Source organism: Annulohypoxylon maeteangense (genome assembly GCF_022496945.1).
Source record: "Annulohypoxylon maeteangense strain CBS 123835 unplaced genomic scaffold GGS22scaffold_1, whole genome shotgun sequence".
NCBI classification, from domain to species: Eukaryota; Fungi; Ascomycota; class Sordariomycetes; order Xylariales; family Hypoxylaceae; genus Annulohypoxylon; species Annulohypoxylon maeteangense.
The window spans coordinates 1,354,774-1,378,746 of NW_025953248.1; the positions used below are offsets into that span (position 1 = coordinate 1,354,774).

At 48.5% G+C, this 23,973-nt stretch overlaps 9 protein-coding genes across 9 annotated transcripts; 4 read left to right on the forward strand and 5 right to left on the reverse strand.

The window, feature by feature from the left end:
- Positions 1–11: 11 nt before the first annotated feature.
- Positions 12–1,924, reverse strand: GGS22DRAFT_5090 (uncharacterized protein). Its single transcript, XM_047967286.1, has 3 exons — positions 1,329–1,924; positions 808–1,275; positions 12–746 (listed from the first exon to the last, which is right to left on the reverse strand). The coding sequence occupies exons 1-3, from the start codon at positions 1,740–1,742 to the stop codon at positions 135–137; spliced, it is 1,494 nt and encodes a 497-aa protein (XP_047823698.1). The 5' UTR covers positions 1,743–1,924; the 3' UTR covers positions 12–134.
- Positions 1,925–4,517: 2,593 nt separating this feature from the next.
- On the forward strand, positions 4,518–6,756 carry GGS22DRAFT_149332 (eukaryotic translation initiation factor 2 subunit gamma). The gene is made up of 3 exons (XM_047959131.1): positions 4,518–5,212; positions 5,271–6,257; positions 6,312–6,756. The coding sequence occupies exons 1-3, from the start codon at positions 4,689–4,691 to the stop codon at positions 6,340–6,342; spliced, it is 1,542 nt and encodes a 513-aa protein (XP_047823699.1). The 5' UTR covers positions 4,518–4,688; the 3' UTR covers positions 6,343–6,756.
- A 275-nt stretch (positions 6,757–7,031) lies between these two features.
- On the reverse strand, positions 7,032–9,216 carry GGS22DRAFT_149333 (uncharacterized protein). Its single transcript, XM_047959132.1, has 4 exons — positions 8,715–9,216; positions 8,237–8,659; positions 7,916–8,181; positions 7,032–7,852 (listed from the first exon to the last, which is right to left on the reverse strand). The coding sequence occupies exons 1-4, from the start codon at positions 8,791–8,793 to the stop codon at positions 7,139–7,141; spliced, it is 1,482 nt and encodes a 493-aa protein (XP_047823700.1). The 5' UTR covers positions 8,794–9,216; the 3' UTR covers positions 7,032–7,138.
- Positions 9,217–9,407: 191 nt separating this feature from the next.
- GGS22DRAFT_5162 (Nsp1-like C-terminal region-domain-containing protein) lies at positions 9,408–12,524 on the forward strand. Its single transcript, XM_047967307.1, has 3 exons — positions 9,408–9,455; positions 9,525–11,905; positions 11,968–12,524. Exons 2-3 carry the CDS (start codon positions 9,794–9,796, stop codon positions 12,154–12,156), a joined length of 2,301 nt encoding a protein of 766 aa, XP_047823701.1. The 5' UTR covers positions 9,408–9,455; positions 9,525–9,793; the 3' UTR covers positions 12,157–12,524.
- Positions 12,344–13,316, reverse strand: GGS22DRAFT_5150 (mitochondrial ATPase inhibitor, IATP-domain-containing protein). The gene is made up of 4 exons (XM_047967299.1): positions 13,294–13,316; positions 13,023–13,226; positions 12,670–12,801; positions 12,344–12,570 (listed from the first exon to the last, which is right to left on the reverse strand). The coding sequence occupies exons 2-4, from the start codon at positions 13,166–13,168 to the stop codon at positions 12,531–12,533; spliced, it is 318 nt and encodes a 105-aa protein (XP_047823702.1). The 5' UTR covers positions 13,169–13,226; positions 13,294–13,316; the 3' UTR covers positions 12,344–12,530.
- Positions 13,317–16,751: 3,435 nt separating this feature from the next.
- GGS22DRAFT_177029 (putative 14-3-3 family protein ArtA) lies at positions 16,752–17,789 on the forward strand (the record flags this gene model as incomplete). Its single annotated transcript, XM_047963484.1, has 5 exons — positions 16,752–16,812; positions 16,879–17,185; positions 17,244–17,485; positions 17,542–17,612; positions 17,670–17,789. 5 exons carry the CDS (start codon positions 16,752–16,754, stop codon positions 17,787–17,789), a joined length of 801 nt encoding a protein of 266 aa, XP_047823703.1.
- An 821-nt stretch (positions 17,790–18,610) lies between these two features.
- Positions 18,611–19,913, reverse strand: GGS22DRAFT_5268 (uncharacterized protein). Its single transcript, XM_047967333.1, has 2 exons — positions 19,869–19,913; positions 18,611–19,626 (listed from the first exon to the last, which is right to left on the reverse strand). Exon 2 carries the CDS (start codon positions 19,566–19,568, stop codon positions 18,729–18,731), a length of 840 nt encoding a protein of 279 aa, XP_047823704.1. The 5' UTR covers positions 19,569–19,626; positions 19,869–19,913; the 3' UTR covers positions 18,611–18,728.
- Positions 19,914–19,953: 40 nt separating this feature from the next.
- On the reverse strand, positions 19,954–20,781 carry GGS22DRAFT_149348 (uncharacterized protein). Its single transcript, XM_047959133.1, has 3 exons — positions 20,312–20,781; positions 20,165–20,225; positions 19,954–20,114 (listed from the first exon to the last, which is right to left on the reverse strand). The coding sequence occupies exons 1-3, from the start codon at positions 20,695–20,697 to the stop codon at positions 20,079–20,081; spliced, it is 483 nt and encodes a 160-aa protein (XP_047823705.1). The 5' UTR covers positions 20,698–20,781; the 3' UTR covers positions 19,954–20,078.
- A 171-nt stretch (positions 20,782–20,952) lies between these two features.
- On the forward strand, positions 20,953–23,604 carry GGS22DRAFT_5272 (DEAD-domain-containing protein). Its single transcript, XM_047967335.1, has one exon. The coding sequence runs from the start codon at positions 21,160–21,162 to the stop codon at positions 23,422–23,424; it is 2,265 nt and encodes a 754-aa protein (XP_047823706.1). The 5' UTR covers positions 20,953–21,159; the 3' UTR covers positions 23,425–23,604.
- Positions 23,605–23,973: the final 369 nt, after the last annotated feature.

The following is a 23,973-nucleotide window of genomic DNA, read 5'->3' on the forward strand; positions in this document are numbered from 1 at the left end:
GTCCAAACTTCGACGTGACCAATAAAAAAATGTTGTGTTTTCCAGCTCAGCTGAACAAAAGAAATTAGGCTATATCCAGTTGTGTAAATTCAAAAGCTTTCCCTTTCCTCCCAATGTTAAAGTTACACCCCAATCTACCGCGCGTGTCCAAAATTCGTTTGGTTGGGTGGCGGACTCTTCATCACCGCGTCTGCGTACGCCCCTGGGATGGGCACTGCGTCGTATTGAACCTCGCCAGGGGCTACGGGGCCATGCTCATTGAAGTTGTTGCTAAAGCTGGGACCCGGTGCGTCGGGGGTTGTGGGTGTCCTGAATGCGCCCTGTCCAAGTTTGGGGGTGGCGGAGGGCGCTTTAGTTGGCGGAGCCTGCAGCTTGAACGGTTTATCGGCCGGCTTGGCATTCTGGCTCGCAAATGCAGATGCAGGTTCGGCAACCTGAGCTCCTGGTGTAAATGTGGGTGCTTGTCCTTCCTCGATGTCACCGAGTGACTTGTAGGCCGATGGCGGGAAGCGCGGCGACATGGCGTACTGAGAGAAGGATGGCGATTTGGGGCCGAAGCCTGGCGTGTTAGGTGCTGATTGCGATCGGAGTTGGGCGAGGTACAGGTCGGATCTGGCGCGATCTCGTAGGTCCATCGACTTAGCTAGGCGTCGCTTGGTGTAGTACCTGTAAAACACGACGCTATATAGTGTGATCGTGATGACATCAATCACAATCTCGATGATAATACAGATCAAAGCCCAGTTCTAAGGTATGTTAGTTTCATAGTCAAATTGGGGAGGCTTTTGTAGTTAAGTAGGTACTCACTTGAAGTCTGCATACGAGTTCGTAGTCAATCTTCTGCGAGAAGAGTTCAGAACGGTGGTTGTTGACACACGACCATCCCCACATATCCTGATTGCCGCTATTGTTTCTCGTGAACTGGATGACGCCGGCTGCTGCGGCCCATAGGATTACGGATACGATAAACCAGCCGACTGCGAATAACGTATAGTAGACACCGACTTTCTCGGCGCGGTGGTGACCACCTCGACAGTAGCCAACGAAAACGAGGATGCAGATGAGGAGATTGACACAAGAGACACACAGCACAAGGATTTGCGGCCAGGTACTCGTACCCGTTGCCCACGGTGGTAGGCCGTTCTGTGCTGGTAGACTCTTGGTCGCGTGGAAGATGGAGAGTGAGGAGGTGAGCATGGCGAGAATGATTGTACTGCAACTGAAGCTGACGCCTCGTAGTGCGAATTTAGCCATTCGCACCTTTGATTTTATGCCCTGCATGTCATGTTAGTATGAGGTTACAACTACTCGATCACGAGACTGCCTACCAGATCCCGTTCTTGCTCCTTCTCGGTAGATTTCTCCCGCTTGTCTAAGATATCCTCTTCCCTAAATGTCGGGCTCAAAGGGTTCTCAATTTTCCTCGCTGGCGTACCCGGAACCCTCATTGCGCTCTTCAATGGTGACTTCGGTGTCATCGGTACGTTTACTGGCTCTTTGTTCGCGTCGTCGTTGATATATCCAAATCCAACATCGGCCGGTTGAGCACGAGCTACCTGTGATCCATCTCTTCCAAACGGCATACTCCGTTGATCTACTGGCGAGTGAACTGTAGTGGCTTCTGCAAATCTCGGTGTCCTCGGTGGCTTGAGCGATGATGTGGATGAGGAGCTGGTGGAGGATTTTCTCGAGGGGACCAAGTTGAGAGCGGCAGGCCGCCTTCTATCGTCTTGCGGCGCCATTGTGACGTTGTGTGGTATAAGGAGAGAGAAAAGCGAAAGAAGGGAACGAGACTCTGTCTATGCGTACAGACTGCTGCACGATTTGTATGATAGCTTCGGGAATGGAGCCCGTATGTATATAGCCCAAAGATAGGAATGAAGCAATACGAGAAGAAATTTGAGAGACCAGCTATCGAGAGAAAAAGTATCTCAAAGTCGGAGAGCTGGGGGAGGTGGAGGTTTTGAGTAGGCGCCGCCTCGAGACGCTACCACCTCATTTGTCCTTGTTTCTGAGAGTATTCTGCATGGGATGTTTAGTCAATGGGGCTACAGAAGATGCAATGGGATCGCTCACGGTGGACCGGGGGTAGGAAATCCCCCAGACGGGAGACTCTGATAGGGCAGCTAAAGGAAACCCCAATATCCAAGTAGTACGTTTATGAAAAATAGACGCCCGGAGGAACTAGTCTGGCGCCGGATACTTGCTCGGTTGTATCGAGACTCCCAGATCAACGTGTCACCGTTGATTCTAGAGTTTAATGAAGCAAGTCGCAGATTTCTGATACTAGGTTTCCGCGCAAACAGAAACGCCAGAGCGGGAAGAGTCTTGTATAGGTAGAGAGATGAAGCTAACAGGAAGACATACTGAGAAAAAGGCTCAGTATATGTGAAAAGAGGGTCGCAACTTTCCCTCTCTGTTGGGAGGACAATGTCTAAAAACTACTTGTACCTAGGAATACAGAAATCTTGATAATCGTAAGACGGGTTACTCGCAGAGAAAAGCAACGTTTGCCTATCAGGTTGCAAGTACACCGGCATATCGCTGGTAACGGGTCGAGGTACTTGCTCGAAAATCGAAAATCCGCCAACCCGCCTCTTGAGTGCAGGGCTGGGCGGGAATTGGGTGCATTCTACATCCCAAAATTACGAATGAGGTTGAAGACAAGACCTGCCAATGACCAGGGATCCTTCCCAGTCGAGCGCAAAGACGGGGAGAAAGAAATGTGGTTGGACGCATGCGACTAGCCGGCGCGATTCTTCCTAGCAACTTCATCGACCCCTGTTGACGATCTATCGATCTGATAGGTAGAGCTTACCCCCATGTAAGACCCGTGCCAAATGCAAGGTTGAACATATGGCCAATCAAAAGCCACAGAGACGTGATACCGCACGACACCATGCAGGATCCAGTTGTGCCTGGGCGGTAAACTTTCAACATTCCCCCCATATTCAACAGAACAACCGGGACTTCGAGTACCGGCTATCTTAAAGCCATTTGCTGTCCTCTTTTTCGCGCTCACATTTTTGACCGTATGAAAGAGACCTTCTGGGTCCAAGCAGGATTTCTTGCAGATATTGAAATCCATACCCCTGACTAATACATATGAGCTCGGCCTGACTTTAATATTCCTCTGTGCGCTGGTACGATGAAGACTCGAATGTCTTGACAGAGGCACTTCGAGAGTACTTAGGCTTGTCTAGGTACGAAACAAAGGCAATAATAAGGCTGAGGGTTAAATGTTCCTTTTTTAGTACTCGAAAATTAAATCACTCCATTACGGAGTCGGTCAATTTGAGGAAAATAATCGGGTGGGTGGTTGTCGTGATAAATGTAACCCAAGAGACGAAAGCCTTTTCCCCCCTCCCCGGACCCCTTCCCAAATGACGATCGGTTGGCACGGACGCGCGGGAAGGGAGGCCAATTTCTGATGAACTTGCGTCCCATTTTGTGTTACCGCACTCAATGTAGCGTCACTTAACCCCTAACAATCAACGCTGCAATGTGCTGCCAAGGTTTTCGAGGCCTATTTTTAGGCCTCTTATGCTCGCGGCCAATGAGACTGTGATCGAAGAGCGTATAGGCTAGGTCAAAAGCAGCACTTCTGCTATATATCAACGCTGTTAACACACACTTGAATGCTCTTGAACGCTCTAGATGTCATACGGGCATATGTGCTGAGATGGCAACGACTTCACTAGTATGTTGTCGATGCCGCTCCGAATATTATAATAGAACCCCAAGACGCTATGTAACCCATATCGGAGGAAAAGATCGATGTAGGGCTGCATAAGAATATATTCGTGCAGACAACAGCAGTCATGACCTCGAGATCGACACCGAGTTGGCATGTGTCGATTATCATAGTCTTCAGTAAGCTCGTATGAAACCGGTCTTCGGGGGGCACAGATATCAGCCTCGTTGAGGTGAGTATCCAAGAATAGTCTTGTCCCGGTGTCAATCGAAGAATTACGTCAGTTGGTGAGGCTCTTCACAGACATCGGATAATTTGTCTTGATGGTAAATTTGATACTACGTCAATCTTTGAGATCGTCCATCATCGCTATCGCATCATTGGGTTCTTTAAATAACCATTCTTTGAGCCGTATTCTGTATGGTGACTAGATTCTCGTTCCCTCTTAAGTATAAGCGGCTATTGTTAATAATGCCGGATTGAGATTTAGCATAGATAGCTGAGACTGCTGAGTTTCGTCCAGGAACTTTTGACGAAGAAATGTTAATTAGATCTACTAGTTTGTCTGAAGTTAATAAGGGACTGAAGAATAAAGTGATTATTGTTAGTTCAATAGCAAACATGAAAAAAGTTTCTCTTATCAATATAAGATTGAATATGTAAACTTCAAATAGAGTACAGAATGATCCTTTAAACTCATAACTCTCATAATATATTTAAGAAAACTTTATTAAAGGATATATGCAGGTATTTAATAAACTAGCAACTGCGACCCTACAACTTTGCCCCTCATTCGTTATCTTATCGGAGCATAGCAGGAAGACTCATACACAACTTCAGGCCAAAAAAATCGCAAACTCGGCACTGAAACGTCATTTTTATCATATCTTTCACGTTTACTTCAATATCTACCCAACTTTAACGCCAGAACTAACGAACCGCGTACGGCCCAGAAAAGCAAGAGGAAGTTATTTTCATCTCGAATTCCAACAAAATGTCTGCGCCTGACAAGTTCGGCAACGACATCGAGTCCGAGTCGGATTCTGGCAATGAGTCCGTCAATGAAGGCCTTGATGATGGAGTTGAGGAGCTAGACCAGAAGCCTCTTAAGTCCGCGATGAAGAAGTCACCCATGGCCGCTCTCCCTCCCGTTCAGCGACCTCCTCTTCCTCCTCAGACCGATGCGAAAGACCTCGATCTCCCTTCCTTGACCCCGCTTACACCCGAGATCATCGCCCGACAGGCAACTATCAACATTGGCACTATCGGCCACGTCGCCCACGGAAAATCCACCGTCGTGAAGGCTATCTCTGGTGTGCAGACGGTTCGTTTCAAGAACGAACTGATCCGAAATATTACCATCAAGTTGGGTTATGCGAACGCCAAGATTTACAAATGTGACAACCTCGAGTGCCCCAGACCTGGTTGTTACCGCAGCTATAAGAGCGAGAAGGAAGTAGACCCTCCCTGTGAGCGTGATGGATGTAGTGGCACATATAGATTATTGCGCCACGTCTCGTAAGTCTAAATATTTTCTCCTGATTGATTTAGTCGTATATATCCTGATATGTTTCAGTTTCGTGGATTGCCCTGGCCACGATATTCTCATGAGTACTATGTTGTCTGGAGCGGCAGTTATGGATGCTGCTCTCCTACTCATCGCTGGCAACGAATCCGTACCTCAGCCTCAGACTTCGGAACATCTTGCGGCTATCGAGATTATGAAGTTAGACAAGATTATCATCCTCCAGAACAAGGTCGACTTAATGCGAGAAGAGGCCGCCCAACAACATTACCAGTCCATCCTAAAGTTCGTCCGTGGAACGCCTGCCGCCAAGTCACCTATCATCCCCATCTCCGCGCAGCTGAAGTTCAACATCGACGCTATCAACGAGGCTATCGTGAACACAATCCCTGTGCCGATTAGGGATTTCACCCAAGAACCGCACATGATGGTTATTCGGTCCTTCGACGTCAACAAGCCCGGTGCCGAGATCGAGGACTTGAAGGGTGGTGTCGCTGGTGGTAGTATTCTCCATGGAGTGTTGAAGCTAGGTGATGAGATCGAAATTCGACCAGGTATCGTGACCCGAGATGACAAGGGTGCCCTCCAATGCAAGCCTATCTGTAGTCGCATCGTGTCTCTAAACTCTGAGTTCAACGACTTGAAATATGCCGTTCCCGGTGGTCTTATCGGTGTTGGCACGCGTATTGATCCTACCCTCTGCAGAGCTGATCGTCTGGTCGGTTTTGTCCTCGGTCTCAAGGGTCGTCTCCCAGCTATCTATAGCGAGATCGAAGTCAACTTCTACCTCTTGAAGCGACTTCTTGGTGTTCGTACAGCAGACGGAAAACAGGCTAAGGTCGCCAAGTTAGCTAAGAACGAAGTACTGATGGTTAACATTGGTTCCACCTCAACTGGTGCTAAGGTTGCTGCTATTAAGCAGGACGCCGCTAAGCTGTCCTTGACCAGTCCTGCCTGCACGAACTTAGGAGAGAAGATCGCCTTGAGTCGAAGAATTGAGAAGCATTGGCGTCTCATTGGATGGGCTACGATCACAGCGTAAGTTCACAACATTCACACGATTTCATTCAGTTAGCTAACAAATTCATGCAGCGGTGTCACTTTGGAGCCCACCGAATCGTGAAGATCAAGCATCGTACAAGCCACACCGTAAACAGTGCCTCGCCAGCTACAATTTTGACACCGTAGCTAGGAGCACGAGATAAAACAAATAGGGTCCCCTGGGTACGGAGATACACCGTCAGGAGCATGGTCTTTAGGTATTTAGCAGAGATACAGAGAACTCTACCCGAAGTGGAGAAGAGGTCTCCGGGGAGGTTGGTGTATCTGGACACTTGCAATAGACAAAATGGAAGAAAAATAGCGGCTATTCTCGCAGACCTCGGCTTTCCATCTTCTCTCGAGGGGGCCGGAGATTCTAGCAGAATTCGTCTAGTTAATGGAATAGTCTCCATTGATCTTTTTCTACGTTGTGATGTGACGGTACCTACTTCTAGGTGTACATAGTACTCAATTGTAACGTTGAACCCAAGTAGAACGAAGTTGTTGTTCTGATCAGGTTCGTCTATATGATTCCACGGTACCCTATCGGCGTGTAGCTTCACTGGGTGATAAAGAAGCACAACCCGTACACCAACGTAATCCCTCAAGTTAAAACTTGACCTCGCCTTGCTTGCTTTGTAGAAACTGGTATAGAAGTAAGGGTTTGAGGATTCTAAATCAAAGATATCCTACCCAAAGAACGAGGGCTTGGTTGAAACTTGCCTACCCTATATCCTCATAGGAAATGCCCAACTAGTTAGTGGTAGATCACCAGCAGAAATTTCCTTATTAGTTGCAGCACCTTAGGTATAACAGATCACGGTATCCAAACACCTAAATATCGAGAAACCAGTATAACTATTATATTATTTAGCTTCTCATTTCCTAGTTTTGCGCGCATGCTTCACCAGGTTTTCTATGACACCCTCGAACGCCTCCCTATCCCCGATCTTCTCGTCCGTGCGCTTCTTCCAATACTCAAGCACCTCCTTCGCTAACACCTCCATGTCCTGCAGCTTCTTCACATGCTGCTGGATTTCCTGGTCCGTCATCCCCCCTAAAGCCTCGTCCGTCGTCGCGCAGAGTTGCCTCGCGGAGACAAGATCGAGCTCAGGTGGTTCGGGCGGGCCCCTCTGCCGTTTCGAAGCCGATCTTGGCTTCTCCTTGCCTTGAGAGTCTACAGACACCGAAGAATTATTATCGCCGTCTGGTTTTCTTAGTCTAGAGACTGATCGAGAGTCTGATGATGTACGTAGGGAGCCGTTTGAGGTGACACGGTGGAGGGATGGGAGTACAAGCTTCTTTTGCTTGGACGCCGGTAATATCTCATCTAAATCTACCGGTACACCAAGTGATACTAGAAATAGACGTCTTATCCGAGATCGGATCCAGTCGGGAGGTTGGAGAGGTGGGGGTGCCGCAAGTTGTGACCAGAGCGAGGCGCTTCTAGGGTTGAAGAAGATGGGGTTGTCTTTTGGGGGCGACGGTAGTTCTGGGATTTCTTGTATGTCAGGAGAGAATAGGGCGTCTAGATACGGCTCTGTCGCTGTTAAGATATCCTCTGAATCAAGGCCGTCTAGATCTAATATTGGCTGACGGGGAAAAACATAAGTTAGCATAAAAATGTGACTACCTAAAGAGGGACCTAAACATACAAATGAGGGTATTGAGACCTGAGGCTGAAGAGCTGGCATACTAGCCGCAACTTCGTCCTCGGCTGCTTGAAAGCCATCATCGAAGTCGCCAAAATCAGCATCTTCATCACCCTCTTCAAAATCGTCAAAATCGTCGCCAAAGTCATCATCGTCATCATTATCAACGGTTTCTTGGCCACCAAAACTCCCCGTTGATTTTGCTGCGGATGATTTCCTCCGTCGATGTTTTATTGGTGACTTCAGTGATGGAGTCATAGTCGCGTCATCTACGAGGGCAGGGTCAATCGTACTGGGTAGCTTAGGAGGACTTGGCTGCCGTACCAGTTGCTTCTTTGCTGGTGTCAAGCGAGGAGGGAATCGGATTTGCCTCGCCAGTACCGTCGGCTTTGCGAATAAAGTCGGGTTCCGCGTCCGCTTGGTGAAGAGTCTCGTGGTAGCGGTGAGCCGTTGAGCCAGGAGCGTCTTCTGATTCCTCGACTACGGTCTTCGGAATCGGATGACCTCCAGGCGTCACGGGCCTATCCGGAGAGACAGACTGCGACTTTGTCTCATTGAGGATAGCAATCTCATCCGGTTCGGCATCCTCTGTGCGCTTCTTGTAAGCTTCTGTGCCAGGGACTTCACCGTAAGATGGCTCATCGTCTACTTTCTCGACTCGCGTCCGCGGTACTGGAGAGGCAGATCCAGGACTATTCCCAGGAGAGGTCTGAGCATCGGAGAAATGCTCGTCAGAATCGGAGGATGCTGGAGCGGGTAATTGTTAGCATAAAAGGGACCAGCGATGAGCGCTAAACCGTACCAAGCTCATGAGCACCTGGGTCCTCTGTGCCCCTCCTTTCTGGGGCTTCCAAACTAACAGACCTTCGTCCTCTGGGCATGATGAAAATATTTGAAGTAGTAAATTAAGTAGATTTTGGTCGGCCCGAAGAGTTCACAAATAAGAGGATCGTAGGTTTATAGGTTCGAAATATAATAATTATTTAGGAGTTACGATCTCCCTTATTGACAGCCGTAGGGTTGTGTTGAGGGGTATCTTTAAAAAACAAATGGGGGAAATTTAGGGATAGGAAGAGACAGCGGCTTATAAGGTAGTGATCTAGGAAATGGATGTAGGATCTATTAAAATTGTGCGAGGGTATAAATTATCTGTCCTGCGGTCCTGCCCCTTAAGGTGAGGTCATGCGTAGAGATCGAGTGTTTAGTTCAAGGATCGGAGACACCATGTTCTAGACTAGGCGGTGGGTGCTCAGATCATGGCCCCGATGTTTGGGGTGTTTGGAGTATGGCCTGATTAGATAAGGCCTCTTAGTCCTACAATGACAAGCCTCAGTGTGGCTAGAATTCTCCCTTCAATGACAGCTGTGGAAGGTACCTGTCCGAAGTACCTAGAAACCACTGGGCAAGTACGACCCGAACATGGTCTGTGCATAGAAAGTACCCAGTCGCGTCGAACTTGACATCTTTTGAAGCTTGTCGCGCAAAAACATTTGAAGTGGTCGGTCTGCGACGCAAATGTACATTTAAAAAATAAGACAGAACGGTATGTTAAAGCATTTTCCTTCCAACCTTCATACAATTAGATATACTAATTCTTTCATCATCGTCTAAGATAATTAGACAACGACCACGATAGATTTACTTTGTCATCGGCATTGGGTTTGCGTAGTTCTTTAGTGAATTTCCAAACGCCAACCGCCGGCACCCAAACCTTTTCTACCCTCGTGGGTTGAGGGATGAGTGCAGGTCTCTGGACGACATAATCGTACATAAAGCTGCCGACTAAACGAGCCATCACATTCCAACGAACAAACACACATTTATCGTCTTCATACCCGACATATCACATTCCTACCCTACCCTAGCAAACAATCCGACACCATGTCGTTCTTCAGCAATAATGCGAGCTCGGGCGGTCAATCGAACAATGCCACTACGTCAAGTGCCCCTGCTACAGGTGGCTTGTTTGGTTCAACGACCCAAGGCACCTCAAGCAATCTTTTTGGTGCATCATCTACTGGAACACCTAGCTTTTCTTCATCGACTGGAGCACCCAGCTTCTCTTTCGGAAATTTAGGTGGAAATACTAGCAACACAACTAGTTCACCAGGGACTTCAGCCAGCCCGTTTGCAAATACCGCATCAAAACCAGCAGAACAGAAACCTCTATTCGGAGGAGCTGCACCGGGTAGCAGTACACCAAACGCCACTGCGTCGAGTGGGAGTAACGCTCCACTATTCGGCGGCGTTTCCTCAGCTCCTACTTCCGCTATCTTCGGTGGTGCGAAACCTGCACAATCTACGAACCTTTTCGGAAATAACGCTTCTTCTGCACCTGCATCGACTGCTCAATCTACAACCCCGACTTCAGCAGTATCTGGTGCTTTCCCAGCAGGTGGATTGTTTGGATCGAAGGACAATAAGGCTTCAACACCAACTACCAGCGCCCCTACTTCTCAAGCAGGCGGTATGTTTGGTAATCTTGGCGGAGGCAGTAATCTGTTTGGTGGTGCGGCTTCAACCAACGCCTCTAACCCTGCCGCCATGTCGACACCTACCAAGAGCATGTTCCCTCCGTTAAATTCTACTACTCCCGCGGGAGCCCCCCCGACAAAGCCTGCTAGTAACCTCTTCGGTAATACTGGAACACAAAGCTCGTCTCTCTTTGCAGGTGCTCAACAAGGTGAGAAGAAGGCTAGCCAGCCTGGAAGCATGTTCGGAGCTACAGGTACTTCACAGGCTGCACCGGCGACAAGCCAACCAGCGCCGTCTGCTTCAGCTGCTCCTTCGCTCTTCGCGGGTGCCGGTCAGAACTCGAACCAATCTTCGAACTTATTCGGAGGCGCGAAGCCTGCTGAGAGCTCATCTACTCCGAGCCTATTTGGAGCGAAGCCTGCAGCTCCTACGCAGGCTACCGGCGCTGCACCTGCGGGAGCATCCTCACTTTTTGCACAGCAAGCACCGAAGCCAGCTGAGGCATCCTCAGCCAAGCCTAGCAACCCTCTTTTCGGAGGAGCAGCGGCAAGTACCACACCGACGGCACCAGCTGGTGCATCCTCGTTGTTTTCAGGACTTAACAAGCCTTCGTCTACACCAGCTGCCACATCCACTCCCGCTGCCCCGGCAACAGCACAAACCAACACACTCTTTGCGGGCCTTAATAAGCCTTCAGGCCCCGCTACGCCGTCTGATCCAGCTAAGCCGCAGGCCTCTTCTATGTTCTCCGGTCTAGGTAAACCTGCCGCTAATGCCGCAACTACCGAATCGGCCAAGCCTACACCCAGCCTCTTCGGCGGCGCTCCTGCTACTTCGGCGGCAGGATCTACACCGGCTGCTAGTTCCGCACAAAGCGCCGGTGCGGCAACTTCTGCCACCACTCCTACTCTGGGCTCTACGACTGGAGCTCCTGCGAACTCCCTTTTTAGTGGAGCCTCGAAACCTACCCAACCAGCGGCTGGTACGACATTGCAGCCCCCTGCAGCTGCCAGTAATACTTTGGGTACCTCGACTGCCGGTCCTACTTCGTCTATGGCGCGACTGAAGAACAAGACGATGGACGAGATTATCACCCGCTGGGCTACTGATCTCTCGAAATACCAGAAGGAATTCAAGGATCAGGCTGCTCAAGTCGCTCAGTGGGATCGCCTCCTAGTTGAGAATGGAGAGAGAATCCAGAAGCTTTATCTAGATACTTTCGAAGCTGAGAAAGGTAGCCGAGAGATTGAGCGACAACTCATTGGAATCGAGAGTCAACAAGAAGAACTTGAATCATGGTTGGATAGATACGAGGGCGAGGTGGACGCCATGTTTACCAAGCAGATTGGACACGGCGAGCAGCTTGCAGGTCCTGATCAGGAGCGCGAGAAAACTTATAAGCTTGCTGAGAAGATCACAGAGAGATTGGACGACATGGGTCGAGATTTGACGAAGATGATTAAGGAAATTAATGACATCTCTGGCACGTTAAGCAAGGGTAACAAGCCAGACGACCCGGTAAGTTTTCTTTCCTACGGATCTTCCTACTACAGTGTTCAGCTAGCTAATCTTATCTCTAGCTGAGTCAAATCGTCCGTGTTCTCAACGGACATCTTTCCCAGCTCCAGTGGATCGACACAAATGCTGCCGCGCTCCAAGCTAAGGTTGCGGCTGCCCAGAAAGAGCGCAGCACGATCGGCAGCCATTACGGCGGTCCGGAGCAAGACAACGTAGACAGCTTCTACCGTTCCTACATGGGACGTAGATAAGCATTCGGATTTATACGGGCACCAGGCAGTGGGGGAGTAATTTCTGTCAGGGGGGGATGTTTGGTCTAGGAGTATCAGGACATCATGCACATAAATCCAAGAGTTCACGGGTCATTGCACGCATCAGGATGAAGGAGACAGCAACATGTGCGCTGTTATGAAAGTTGAGACTTGATTCTCAAGATAGCAACGAAAGCTCATCGCCCGTATGGCAATGGCTTTATTTATGTACATTAAGGCATGGCAAAAAAATGCGATGGCCGAAGGACGAATCTGGCTTTTTTAGTGACCGGGCAAAAACTCGCGCGCCGATGCTGGGCACCTTAATGAACACGGAGTTTCGGACCCTTCTCTTACAAGTTTCTGGTACATATTTAGTTGTGTTCGCCGCCTTGCTCCTTGGTCAACTCGTCACTGAGGGGAAATAGATTTGTTAGTGCTCATTCGCGTAGTGCATGGTGGCGTAAGATCCCTCGGGGGAGGGAGGAATCGCATTTTCGTGGGATGGCTTACATGTGGTCGGAGAGCTTCTGGAGGTGCTCCTGCTGCTCGCGGAGCTTCTGGCGCAGCTCGAGTAGCTTTTGCTTCTCGCGCTGGCGGATGGCGTAGTCTTCGCTGGCCTTTTCGCGCTTTTGGAAAGCGTCACTGTTTTGCGGTTATTTGTTAGTTGGTTTTCTTCATGTTTCTTTTTATCCGCATGCTCTCTTGGTTTTTCCTCATAAATTCTTGTTCATTGCTCTTATGTCCGATAGAGCTGTTGCTAAGCAGTAAGAGCTTCAGATCTCTAGATTTCCAGGATATCCGCTCCCACCTCGGCAACTTTCTATTACGATTGCGGGGGCTTATATTGAAGTCATATCACGTACCCTGAACCACCTAGACTACCTAACCTGCTCGGCGAACCGGTATCTCCCTCAGCCATAACGCGGAGAGTCGTCGAGAAGGGCCGGACGGAAGAGGGAGCGAGGCGGAGGCCACGGGACGGGACTTTGGTCAGGGTTTGACGGAACATTGTAGCGGCGATGGAGGTTTTATTCGAAAGGGAGAATTCGATCGATCTATGGGAAATCAAGAAGTTTCAGTTTTTTTAGTCTTAACTGTATATAGTTACTGACGATCTGGGGAAATCAAAGGTACCTGTTCGTGATATTTAATTGGCGTGCGTGGTATGATCGGGGAATCAAATTGAGGCACTTCTAATTTTCGGTGGAGAGTTTCGAAGGTTCAATTCGGTTTGGAGCTCATTCTATGAAGTCAATGGCAAGAGCTAAGGACGGGCGGAAGTAGACGGGGAACGCACGGACGCAAACGGAACGGAGCTGCCCTAAGGCCGTTTTTTTCTCACTCTCGCCTGAGCTGTTTGGTGGGGTGGTGGGTTGGAGGTTGGAATTGCCTAGGCTCGAGGTCCTTGTTCCTTCCAGCTTTCTCAGACTCGCTCGAACCATACGAAGTGTGTGCTACATAAGGCCATACCACACACAACATCATAAGTCATCCGTAATCCGTGATCCATGATCCTGATCACGCAAAAATTGAAAAGGCTCGTTCTTTTCATCTATCACCACGCCATTCCTATGTGGTCATCTGATATAGAAGACTCGTATAACCACCTACCATTGCTCTTGTCATTGGGATTTTGCCGCATATCATCGAACAAATCAATGGAAACACATTTCTTCATTTTATATTAGCTGGATGGATATTGAGTAACCGGGAATTGATTAATCATTATACCATTCCAGTCATTTTATAATCTCGTTATAAACCGACTACGCTGTATACAATGTTCTTCGACCGCCATGCATACGTATTGACAGCAATATTATAACAATACTACCCTATGTATTGATGTTGAGGCTGATTTTTGCATGAAACCCGATGCATAAATCGGCGTAGCCGGTTTCTCATGCCAATAGTAGACGATTTCCAAGATTGGGGCTGGATTGTTCCGAGGTTCTCAGCTACCTAGGTCCTAGTTATAGTATGCTTCAGAGTACATACATGGTAGACACTAGAATCTAAAAGAATAAGGTATCGTGAGGTTTCAATTTGGTTGGTGCAAGTTTCCTGGGAGGGGTTATACATACATTGGGGAGGAACATGCATGTGGTTTTTATTTTTATTTTTATTTTTAATGTGAGGAGACAGTTCCTGGCCACGAAAAATAGTGGCAAAAACAATCCAGAAACAAAGCTTGGCAATGCGTGGAGTTCTTCCTACTAAAGGGGATGAAGAGATCACACCGGTGACGTTTTGCATAGGTGGAAGCCTTTTTTTTACTTCCTACACTTGATTTTCAGGTCGTTTGCATTGACGATAGTCTAGATAAACCGGACGAATGAGGGGCTTAGGGCTTGCGGTAGCCGGCATGGGCATGGCCCCGAATGAGAAAGCCTGGCGCAGCACCGTGCATATGTATGAGCTATTTGGGCTGCAGACGTTGACGTAGGCTGAAATTCTTTTCCTCTTATCGCCCAGTAATGGCGGCGGTGGCATTGTGGCATTCTCAGATGGAACCCTTCGATGGCGTCTACGAAAATTCTTAAGGAACGAGAGACAAAGAATGGGTAACTCGTGGTTAGGGTCGCCTTGAATTATCATCTCGCGAATATGATTGGATAACTGGCCTTATAATCCATTTCTAGATGACTCCTGACATCGAATAATTTGAATGGTGGTTCAATTTGAATGCCCTTTCTAATATCATTATCGTTGAAGGTCACAAGTGAAGAGATGGTGAAGGCTAACCCAATTTGATATAACCATTGAAATAGTTAAACCATCTTGTTCTTTGAGGTATGGCATATTTTTGTCAGGTGCCTGAGAATGTTACCTCTCTGAACAGGCGATACAAACCTGGCATGAAACTAGAATCTTGAAATGCGTGGGGTACAAGTCTCTTTGCAAGGCGGCACAGCTGAGAAGTATTAGGACTGACGTAGGAGGATTAAGCAGGGAGCAAGAAAAAGAAATCATCCATAGATGCTTCTGAACATTTACCTTACTAGATATATGTAAATAAATAAATAAACAGACATGATAGACACGATAGATGCAATGGACACGATAATCATATGAACCATTTCTACTTCGAAAGACGAAAACATATAAATATTCAATATTGGAAAGTAAAATCAAAGGGGAAGGGACGAGAATGCTTTACCTCACCAATGTTATCAGACTTCATGTTGAAACCTCAGTGCTGTAGATTCAAATGTACACACGTATGTACCTGTGGTTGTAATAGAATGTACCTCAGTATGTATCGAAACATGATACCAGTCATTAAAGGGAAGTACCAGACGGTTAGATTTGAGGATGAACCAGCCTTGTTGCATTGTCAAATGATCCATCGCCCGCTGCCAAGTTCATAGACCGGTATCTCACTGGCTCAAGCTCAGTTAGGCTCGAGACGGAACCGGTACTGGTAACCTGGGAAAGCAGCTTAGGTTCCTAGAAGATACTTAGAATAAGGTACTTACGTCAATGTACTGTACATAGCCGTCTTCGAATTACATGAATTACAAGGTGTACCCCGTGGTTACTGGCTGCTGCCCGCCCACAATCTCCCCTCCCACGAGAGCTACTGGGGCACATCCGCTCTACACCCTGGCTTGCAACCCTCCTGGGCTCTCTTTCTTCTTCACCTCAGGCTCCCTCTAACCTTACCACATTTACCATCTACCACCTACCGCCTTCTACCCTCTACCTGCCTACTGCCTACTGCCTACAGTCTACCGCCTAACAACAAAATCACAAAAACTCTCCCAAAAGTTTTGCTTCCCAGAACTTACCAAAAACTTACCAAAACACCACCACCACCGACTTATTCCCTTCTCTCTTTGTCTTCATACCACCATTCTTGTGCATCATCACGCACAAGTGAATTCCTTACGACAACACTTCCAAGTAAACAACAGGTACGTAAAAATATCGTCATCTGCATAAAGATATAAAGATATTCTCCTTAAGAATTTCCCTTATTTCCCCCCGTCTTCCCGTTTCTGCATTTTGCGGTCATCAAATGTTCCTTGGCCTGCTATCTGCTACCCTAAGTCCCGCCTTGCACTTTCGTCATCGCCCACATCACGACCGCCTCCTTTGACGCCTTACACACACGACAACAAACCCATCAACCGTTTAATGCGACTCGTCCTCTATCCCAATTGATCATTGCGACAACATTCACGATTTTCCATCTGCCTTTTCCATACGCGTTTTCCAGCCGCATCCACTGGCGCAAACCCCACCGACTGCGGGGGGGCATTCATCTTTCTGCTTCACCGTCACACTCTTTCAACCCTTTCCGTATTTCCGTATTCACGACAAGACAAGGTAGCGCGTTCCTCAGGCTCAGATCGTAAACACCTCACGTGGCTATAGCATTATCTTCGAAACCTCTCCGCTACTAATCGTTCCCTTTCTTATAGCCAACCATATATAATTTATTTTCCTTTCTCCCAAAATCCTCATTTCTCTTCCACACCGCATCCACCAACCCATATTAATTTGACCAAAAGACTACCCAAATTGAACCACAGCTAACCTCATACCTCATATCAGTTCAGGGTTTTACCTGAGTTCACTTAGCCAAAATGGGTCACGAAGATGCTGTGTATCTCGCCAAGCTAGCCGAGCAGGCTGAGCGCTATGAAGGTATGTGATATCATCCTAATCCCCGATGCCCCGCAAGGTTGCATTTCTAACTTTGCCCGTCAACAGAGATGGTCGAGAACATGAAGATCGTCGCCTCTGAGGACCGTGATCTTACTGTCGAGGAGCGCAATCTCCTGTCCGTCGCTTACAAGAACGTCATCGGTGCCCGACGTGCCTCTTGGCGAATCGTTACCTCCATCGAGCAGAAGGAGGAATCCAAGGGCAACTCGTCCCAGGTCGGTCTGATCAAGGAGTACCGACAGAAGATTGAGACCGAGCTGGCCAAGATCTGCGACGACATCCTCGATGTCTTGGACAAGCACCTCATTCCCTCTGCCAAGTCTGGCGAGTCTAAGGTCTTCTACCACAAGATGTAAGTCTAATGGATTATGGAGCGGTAATTATTTATGGCCTGCTAATAATAAAAATAGGAAGGGTGACTACCACCGCTATCTCGCCGAGTTCGCCGTTGGTGACCGACGAAAGGAGTCCGCCGACAAGTCTCTTGAGGCTTACAAGGCTGCCACCGAGGTTGCCCAGACCGAGCTTCCTCCCACGCACCCCATTCGTCTCGGCCTTGCTCTTAACTTCTCCGTGTTCTACTACGAGATCCTGAACGCACCCGACCAAGCATGCCACCTCGCGAAGCAAGCTTTCGATGACGCAATCGCTGGTAAGTTTGAATGTACTCAAGGTTGATTGGTATACGGCTAACGTCGAGCTTTATAGAACTCGACACCCTGAGCGAGGAGAGCTACAAGGACTCGACTCTGATCATGCAACTTCTCCGAGACAACTTGGTATGTATTCTATCTACGAGCATGCCATAACTAGTATTTTATCTAACTTGTAATTAGACCCTCTGGACCTCCTCCGAGGCAGAGCCCCCCGCAGAGTCAGCAGCGGCTCCCGCCCAGGAAGCCGAGAAGGCCACTGATACTCCCACCGAGGAGCCCAAGGCCGCCGCCGCCGAGTAAGAGAAGCAAAAAGAGCACGCGTCCCTTAATAGTCTCTAGATATCAAGAGGTCGACTGCGGGGCAGGGTGGAATCTGGTGTCTATGGAGTGTTTGCTTGAGAACCCTCTTCCTTGAGATTCTGCATTTTTCTGTTTTTTTCCTCATGTGGCAAATGCACCGGCCCGAAGTCTTTGGAGGGTTCTCTTTTCCCAACAGGCAAAAAGGGCTAAGGAGCTTTTGGTAGGTCTCTGCTTGCCCTTTAGTCTCTAATGCGAATTCGTCTGGACAATAAACCCATACTTTACTGCACCTGCAAAAGTATTAATGTTATGAATATGGACAACAAAAAAGTGAAGGGTTCTATTTTTTCTCTCTTCGTATGGTGAAATTAAGATCTGGGGAGCATATAAAAGTATCGCGACAGGAGTGAGTAGCTTAGATGGAGGTTGCCGGTCTATATTACGATGTAACACGGCACACAACAGTCAAGTTTATTTGTCATACATTCAATGGGGATCTTCCTCGTTCTCGATATGAAGATAAAAATTCTACATCAGAAATGATGTTGAGATCTTTTGATTGTACTTAGATCGTAAATTATCGTAATTTCTTCGCGTTTCGGCAACGATACATACACACATATATACCATAACGTATCCTTGCGAAAAGATGCCATACCAATAGTGATATTTCGACCCTTGCTCCCCAATATAGCCCTGAGCATGTGATTATTGAAACATGAATCTATGTAATACGTTCCCCTGGATCAATTATCAACTTAATTGTAAGTCATTTAAGCCACGTGACATGTCTCGCCTGTGGGGAGCGGGAAGCGAGAGTGAGCCCAGGAATTTGGCAATGACAGGGTTCTCAATAGGCTTGTTTAACCCCCGAATGATTACTGCTAAATGTTCCTTCCGTTCAGGTAGCTGGACTGGCGTACATAGGGATCGGCAGGACTACCGCTGCGAACCGCTACCCGTGTCAATTGTCGCGGAGCTCGATGCCGAGGTCCCGGATAATGATATCCCCCAGTTGAAACTCCAGTTAAACGTGAACCCCCTGCCGGTGCCTGTCCCGCGCTGCTCTCCCGACGCCATCACCGCGTCGCCTTCCCGCGCCGCTACGGCTTCGTCGTTGGGTCCCCTACTGCTTCCACCGGGATTAGCGACAACAGCTACATCAACAACTTCCTCGTCCTCAGCCGCAGCGAACAGGACCCGGATCCAGAGACTGCAGTCCAGACACTCGACCATCAAAACCCCGTCCTCCTCAAACTCCTCCAGGTTCTCCTCCGTGAAGGCGTACCCCCGCTCGTTCCCGCACCGGCATGAGCGGTAGTATACCCCGCCCCGCTCGTCGAACGACACGTCGTCTAGATCCACCGTCTCGACGCCTGTCTGGAAAGACTGTGTCGCCCGCTGGGACGGCGAGGCGCGCAGCTCCCGGTCGTATTCGCGCCGCTTTTGGGCGTCTGAGAGGATGGTGTGCGCGTGCTGGATTTGGTCTACGGTGTAGGTTATGCGTGGCTGGGTGTGGGATCCGGCTTGTTTTGCGTGGGGTTTGGGGGCTGGTTTTGAACTTGGGGAGGTTGTGGATGAGGATGGTGGTGAGGTTGATGTTGATGGGCCACTGGCTGATTTATCTGGGTGGTGTTTTAAAAGCGCCCGGTGGTAGGCTTGCTTCACTATCTTCTGCTGCTGGACCGCGCCGGCCTGGCCTTCTAGGTGCTTGGGGGTCAGGGCTAGGATGTCGTAGAGCGTGGGCTCGGCTGACGTATTGGATATCGGGGGCGCCATGGTGAGAAATTCATGGGTGTGCGCTCGCCGTTGTAGCTAGGTAAAATCAACAAATTCGCTAATTAGGATTAGTATTAATGTCTGCGAAATTGAAGTTCCCTATGCTGGCACCTGGATTGGAGGTGATGGTAAGTACGTCAGGAAGGCTTCTTAGCAAACCGGTTTTGAGAAAAAGTTAATCGGCGCCACGTGGTCACGTGAGCTGATTGAGCGAAGTTCTCTCCAAATCGTGAGATTCGAACATTTCGTATCCGGGGTGATAATTGATGCAAATATACTCTTGAAGCATATCCTACTTACCAATATCGATTCATTATGCCTCGTGGGGGGTTGGTTTTAGAAGTAGATGCCTAGGGATGCTTCAAAACAAGACTAAATCTAGGTGTAGTGGTAAGAGTTGTTTCTTGATTTCTTGGGACATGACCCAGATGCTTCGTACAAAGTGATACATGAATTTTGTGCATTTTGCTTCGTTGGCTATATACTGCCTTAACATCATGATATATTCGTTTATCGTGGGTACTTTGACCATCTGGCTTTTCCAACCTATCGTCTCTGTTAGCAATGCGAAATATGGACGACATAATGCGACTTACCTTCCGCCATTGTCTGACGAGCTTTGGCATGCCCAACATAGCCGTTCTCCTCTTCTCCATCCTGTCCCGTATGTTAGTATTGAATTGTGAAGAAGAGGTCCCCCGGCGAGTAGAGTGCTCGTGGGAAATATAGGAGCTATATCGTACTTTGCAGCCAACATTCTCTCGTGTAAGTGACCCTTGACAGACTGTCCAACACCCGTTCCACGAACGCGGAGACCGTGTTCGACTCTGTGCCGTAGCCTCTGCTCGGTACCTTTAGATGTGAAAGGCAATAGCTCTTCTACTCCCTGTTCCCTCGCCAATTTTACGAGTTCTGCCTGTCGCCTCAAGGAGAACTCTGGGTCATGCCATTTTCCGGTTATCGGATGCTTGTGTGGTAGGAAGGGGTTTGGCGTTGCGCCGCCCTCGATCGTGTTCGTTCTCGTCGAGGCTGGGAGTATCTGATTTGGAGGGTATTTGGCGAAGAAACGGGTTAGCCGCGGGTGCAGCTGCTTCGCTAGCTCGACGAATTTTGTGTTAACCGCCGCCATCCCCAATCACAGTTGAAATTGTCAACTATTATTTAGGGTACTTAATTGCGGTTGAGAAAAAAATGCCGTGATAGTAAGGTGCGAGTCGCAAAAGTGAATGAGCAGCTTCCCAATTTTTGGCAGTGAATGGTAATTGGCAGGGGTCTCTGTTCAATCTAAATTCTCCGATTGGCTCAAGTCCCTAGTGGCCTGGGCGGTTCTTTACAAGCCGTGCCCCGACAAGTTCTCCCAGTATCCTTGCCTCTAGAAACAAAAGCAGCTTCGACTGTTTTATTTTCTTATTTATTTAATAAAGTAGAATCGCTTAGTCGGATTTGTGAATTAATATTCCATCATCGGCATCTTCAATAAGGTCGCCTAAATCACCTAACTCGCTGTGTTTTCCGAAGACTCAACCCGATTTGAAAGCCTCAACGAGTATTACAAAGAAGCAAGACTTATCTACATCAACATCTTTCGATCATGGGAATGCAACCGCGAGCCGGATCGTCATCGCATACGAACGGCACTAATGGAACCGACGGGGCAGATGGAATGAACGGAAAAAATAGCGAAGCAAGCAAGCGAAAAACACCTCTAGACATCGAAGAGATCCTACGCAAAAAGAAAGAAGCGAACGATGCTGCTGCCAAGCCAAGATTCATACCCAAGGCCGAGCGTGAGCGCTTGGCAGTAGAGAAAGAAAAGGAGGAGGAAGAGAGGCGAAGGCGGAAGGCCCAAGAAGAAGCACGGAGTAAATCTAGCAACAGACCTACATCCACGCGAGAACCCGATAGAAGATATGGCGACCGCCGCGATCGCGATCGAGATCACGCGCCATTTGTTCCAACAGGGCCCAAGGCTATGCGCCAATCTGGCCATGATAGACGCGATGCCAATGATCACGAAAATGGCGAGGTCCGAGGGAAGTCAAGAGGTAAAAAGGGGGCAGTGGGAGAAAAACGACCAGCGCCAGAAGAAGCAGAAGCAGCCTCGATAAGAGCACGATACATGGGTCCAGAAATGAATCAGTCAACATTCTCGGCTAAGAAGAAACGAAGAAGGACGACGGATAAGAAATTCAATTTTGAATGGGATGCAGAAGAGGACACGACCCAAGATCACAACCCTATCTACGCCGAGAGAGCAGAGCCAACCTTCTTTGGAAGAGGAAGGCTGGCCGGATTTGGTGATGACATGACGGAAGAGAATGCCAAGAAATATGCCAGATCTCTTATGGAGCGTGATCCTGAGAATGGTGCACAACGAGCGCAAGAATTACTGGATATGATGCAAAAGGCAAAGGAGAGGGCCAACCGCAACGGTTTAGGAAAACACTGGTCTGAGAAAAAGCTGGAGGACATGCGCGAACGAGACTGGCGTATCTTCAAGGAAGACTTCGGTATATCGACGAAGGGTGGGCTTATTCCGAACCCAATGCGGAATTGGCAGGAATCTGGTCTACCTCGACGGCTGCTAGATATTATCATCAAAGTTGGCTATGACGAGCCAACTCCGGTCCAACGCGCGGCAATCCCTATTGCTCTCCAGGCACGAGATCTGATCGGTGTGGCTGTCACTGGTTCAGGAAAGACGGCCGCTTTCTTACTACCTCTGTTGGTCTACATTTCAGAACTACCTCCTCTGACTGAGCTCACCAAGAACGACGGTCCTTACTCGCTCATCATAGCCCCGACTCGAGAGTTAGTCCAGCAGATCGAGACGGAAGCTAAGAAGTTCGCAACTCCATTAGGTTTTACAGTTGTCAGTCTTGTCGGTGGACATTCGCTTGAAGAACAAGCATTTGCGCTGCGAAATGGTGCAGAGATTATTGTCGCTACACCTGGTCGTCTTGTCGACTGTATCGAGCGACGTCTACTAGTACTATCCCAGTGTTGTTACATTATCATGGATGAAGCAGATCGTATGATCGATATGGGTTTCGAAGAGCCCGTAAATAAAATCTTAGACGCGCTTCCCGTCACCAACGAAAAGCCAGACACCGATGCCGCCGAAAATGCGCAGCTGATGAGTAGGCACTTAGGTGGTAAAGATCGATACAGACAGACTATGATGTACACGGCCACTATGCCTACAGCTGTCGAGAAAATCGCTAAGAAATATCTGCGTCGTCCCGCCACAGTAACTATCGGAAATGCTGGAGAAGCTGTTGATACAGTTGAGCAACGAGTTGAATTTGTACCTGGAGAAGATCGCCGCAAGAAGCGTTTGCAAGAGATCCTATCATCTAACGACTTCGCACCGCCCATCATCGTCTTCGTCAACATCAAGCGTAACTGTGATGCTGTGGCTCGAGAAATCAAGCACATGGGCTTCTCAGCTGTCACACTTCATGGTAGCAAGACCCAGGAACAACGAGAGCAGGCCCTGGCCTCGGTGCGCGGCGGCTCGACAGACGTTCTAGTAGCAACAGACTTGGCTGGTCGTGGTATCGATGTCCAGGACGTTTCCCTCGTCGTCAATTTCAACATGGCCATGTCCATCGAAAGCTACACACATCGTATCGGTCGTACGGGTCGTGCGGGAAAGAGCGGTGTTGCCATCACGTTCTTAGGGAACGAAGACGCGGACGTCATGTACGACTTACGGCAGATGCTATCGAAGAGCTCGATATCCAGGGTTCCGGAGGAGCTACGTCGGCACGAGGCGGCACAACAGAAGCCGACAAAGGGCCCAAAGAAGATCGAGGAGAAGGGTTTCGGCGGAAAGGGGGGTGGATGGGATTAGGGGTCAGCCAATACTTACACATAATCAAACCTATTATGAGAGTGAATACAACTACGATGGTTCTATCTAGCTGATTCTAATTGCCTACTTAGGTTCCCATGTCGCCATTTGTTATATGAAGAGGAGCCTAGAAGATTCCTATGTCTTGAGAACGGTCTCGAGTTAAGGATAAGTTTCTCATACTACCCCTTTATGTTACCTCCCAGCTAAATAGTATACCTACCTAGGTATATGATACCGCTCAACAAACACAGACTCAGGGTAATAAGAAGACGGAAAATTAAAGTTAAGTGTTTCCAATATATTAAGCATCGCTAGGCAATATCGTGTTCTATAAATCGGATTCTTATCTAAGACGTCTAAATGGCTATATCCGTACCGTTGGACCTTCGAGTCGCACGACAGTCGCCCATGTCAAATTGCGAACTTGACCCGAGTATCAAAGTGTAGCACTGAGTGGATGGTGAGGACGGGGTTTGTCTCGCTTCGATTCGTCTATATCGGGATCTACGTTCTAGAATGCATAGCTGAGATGCCTCGAATACGACC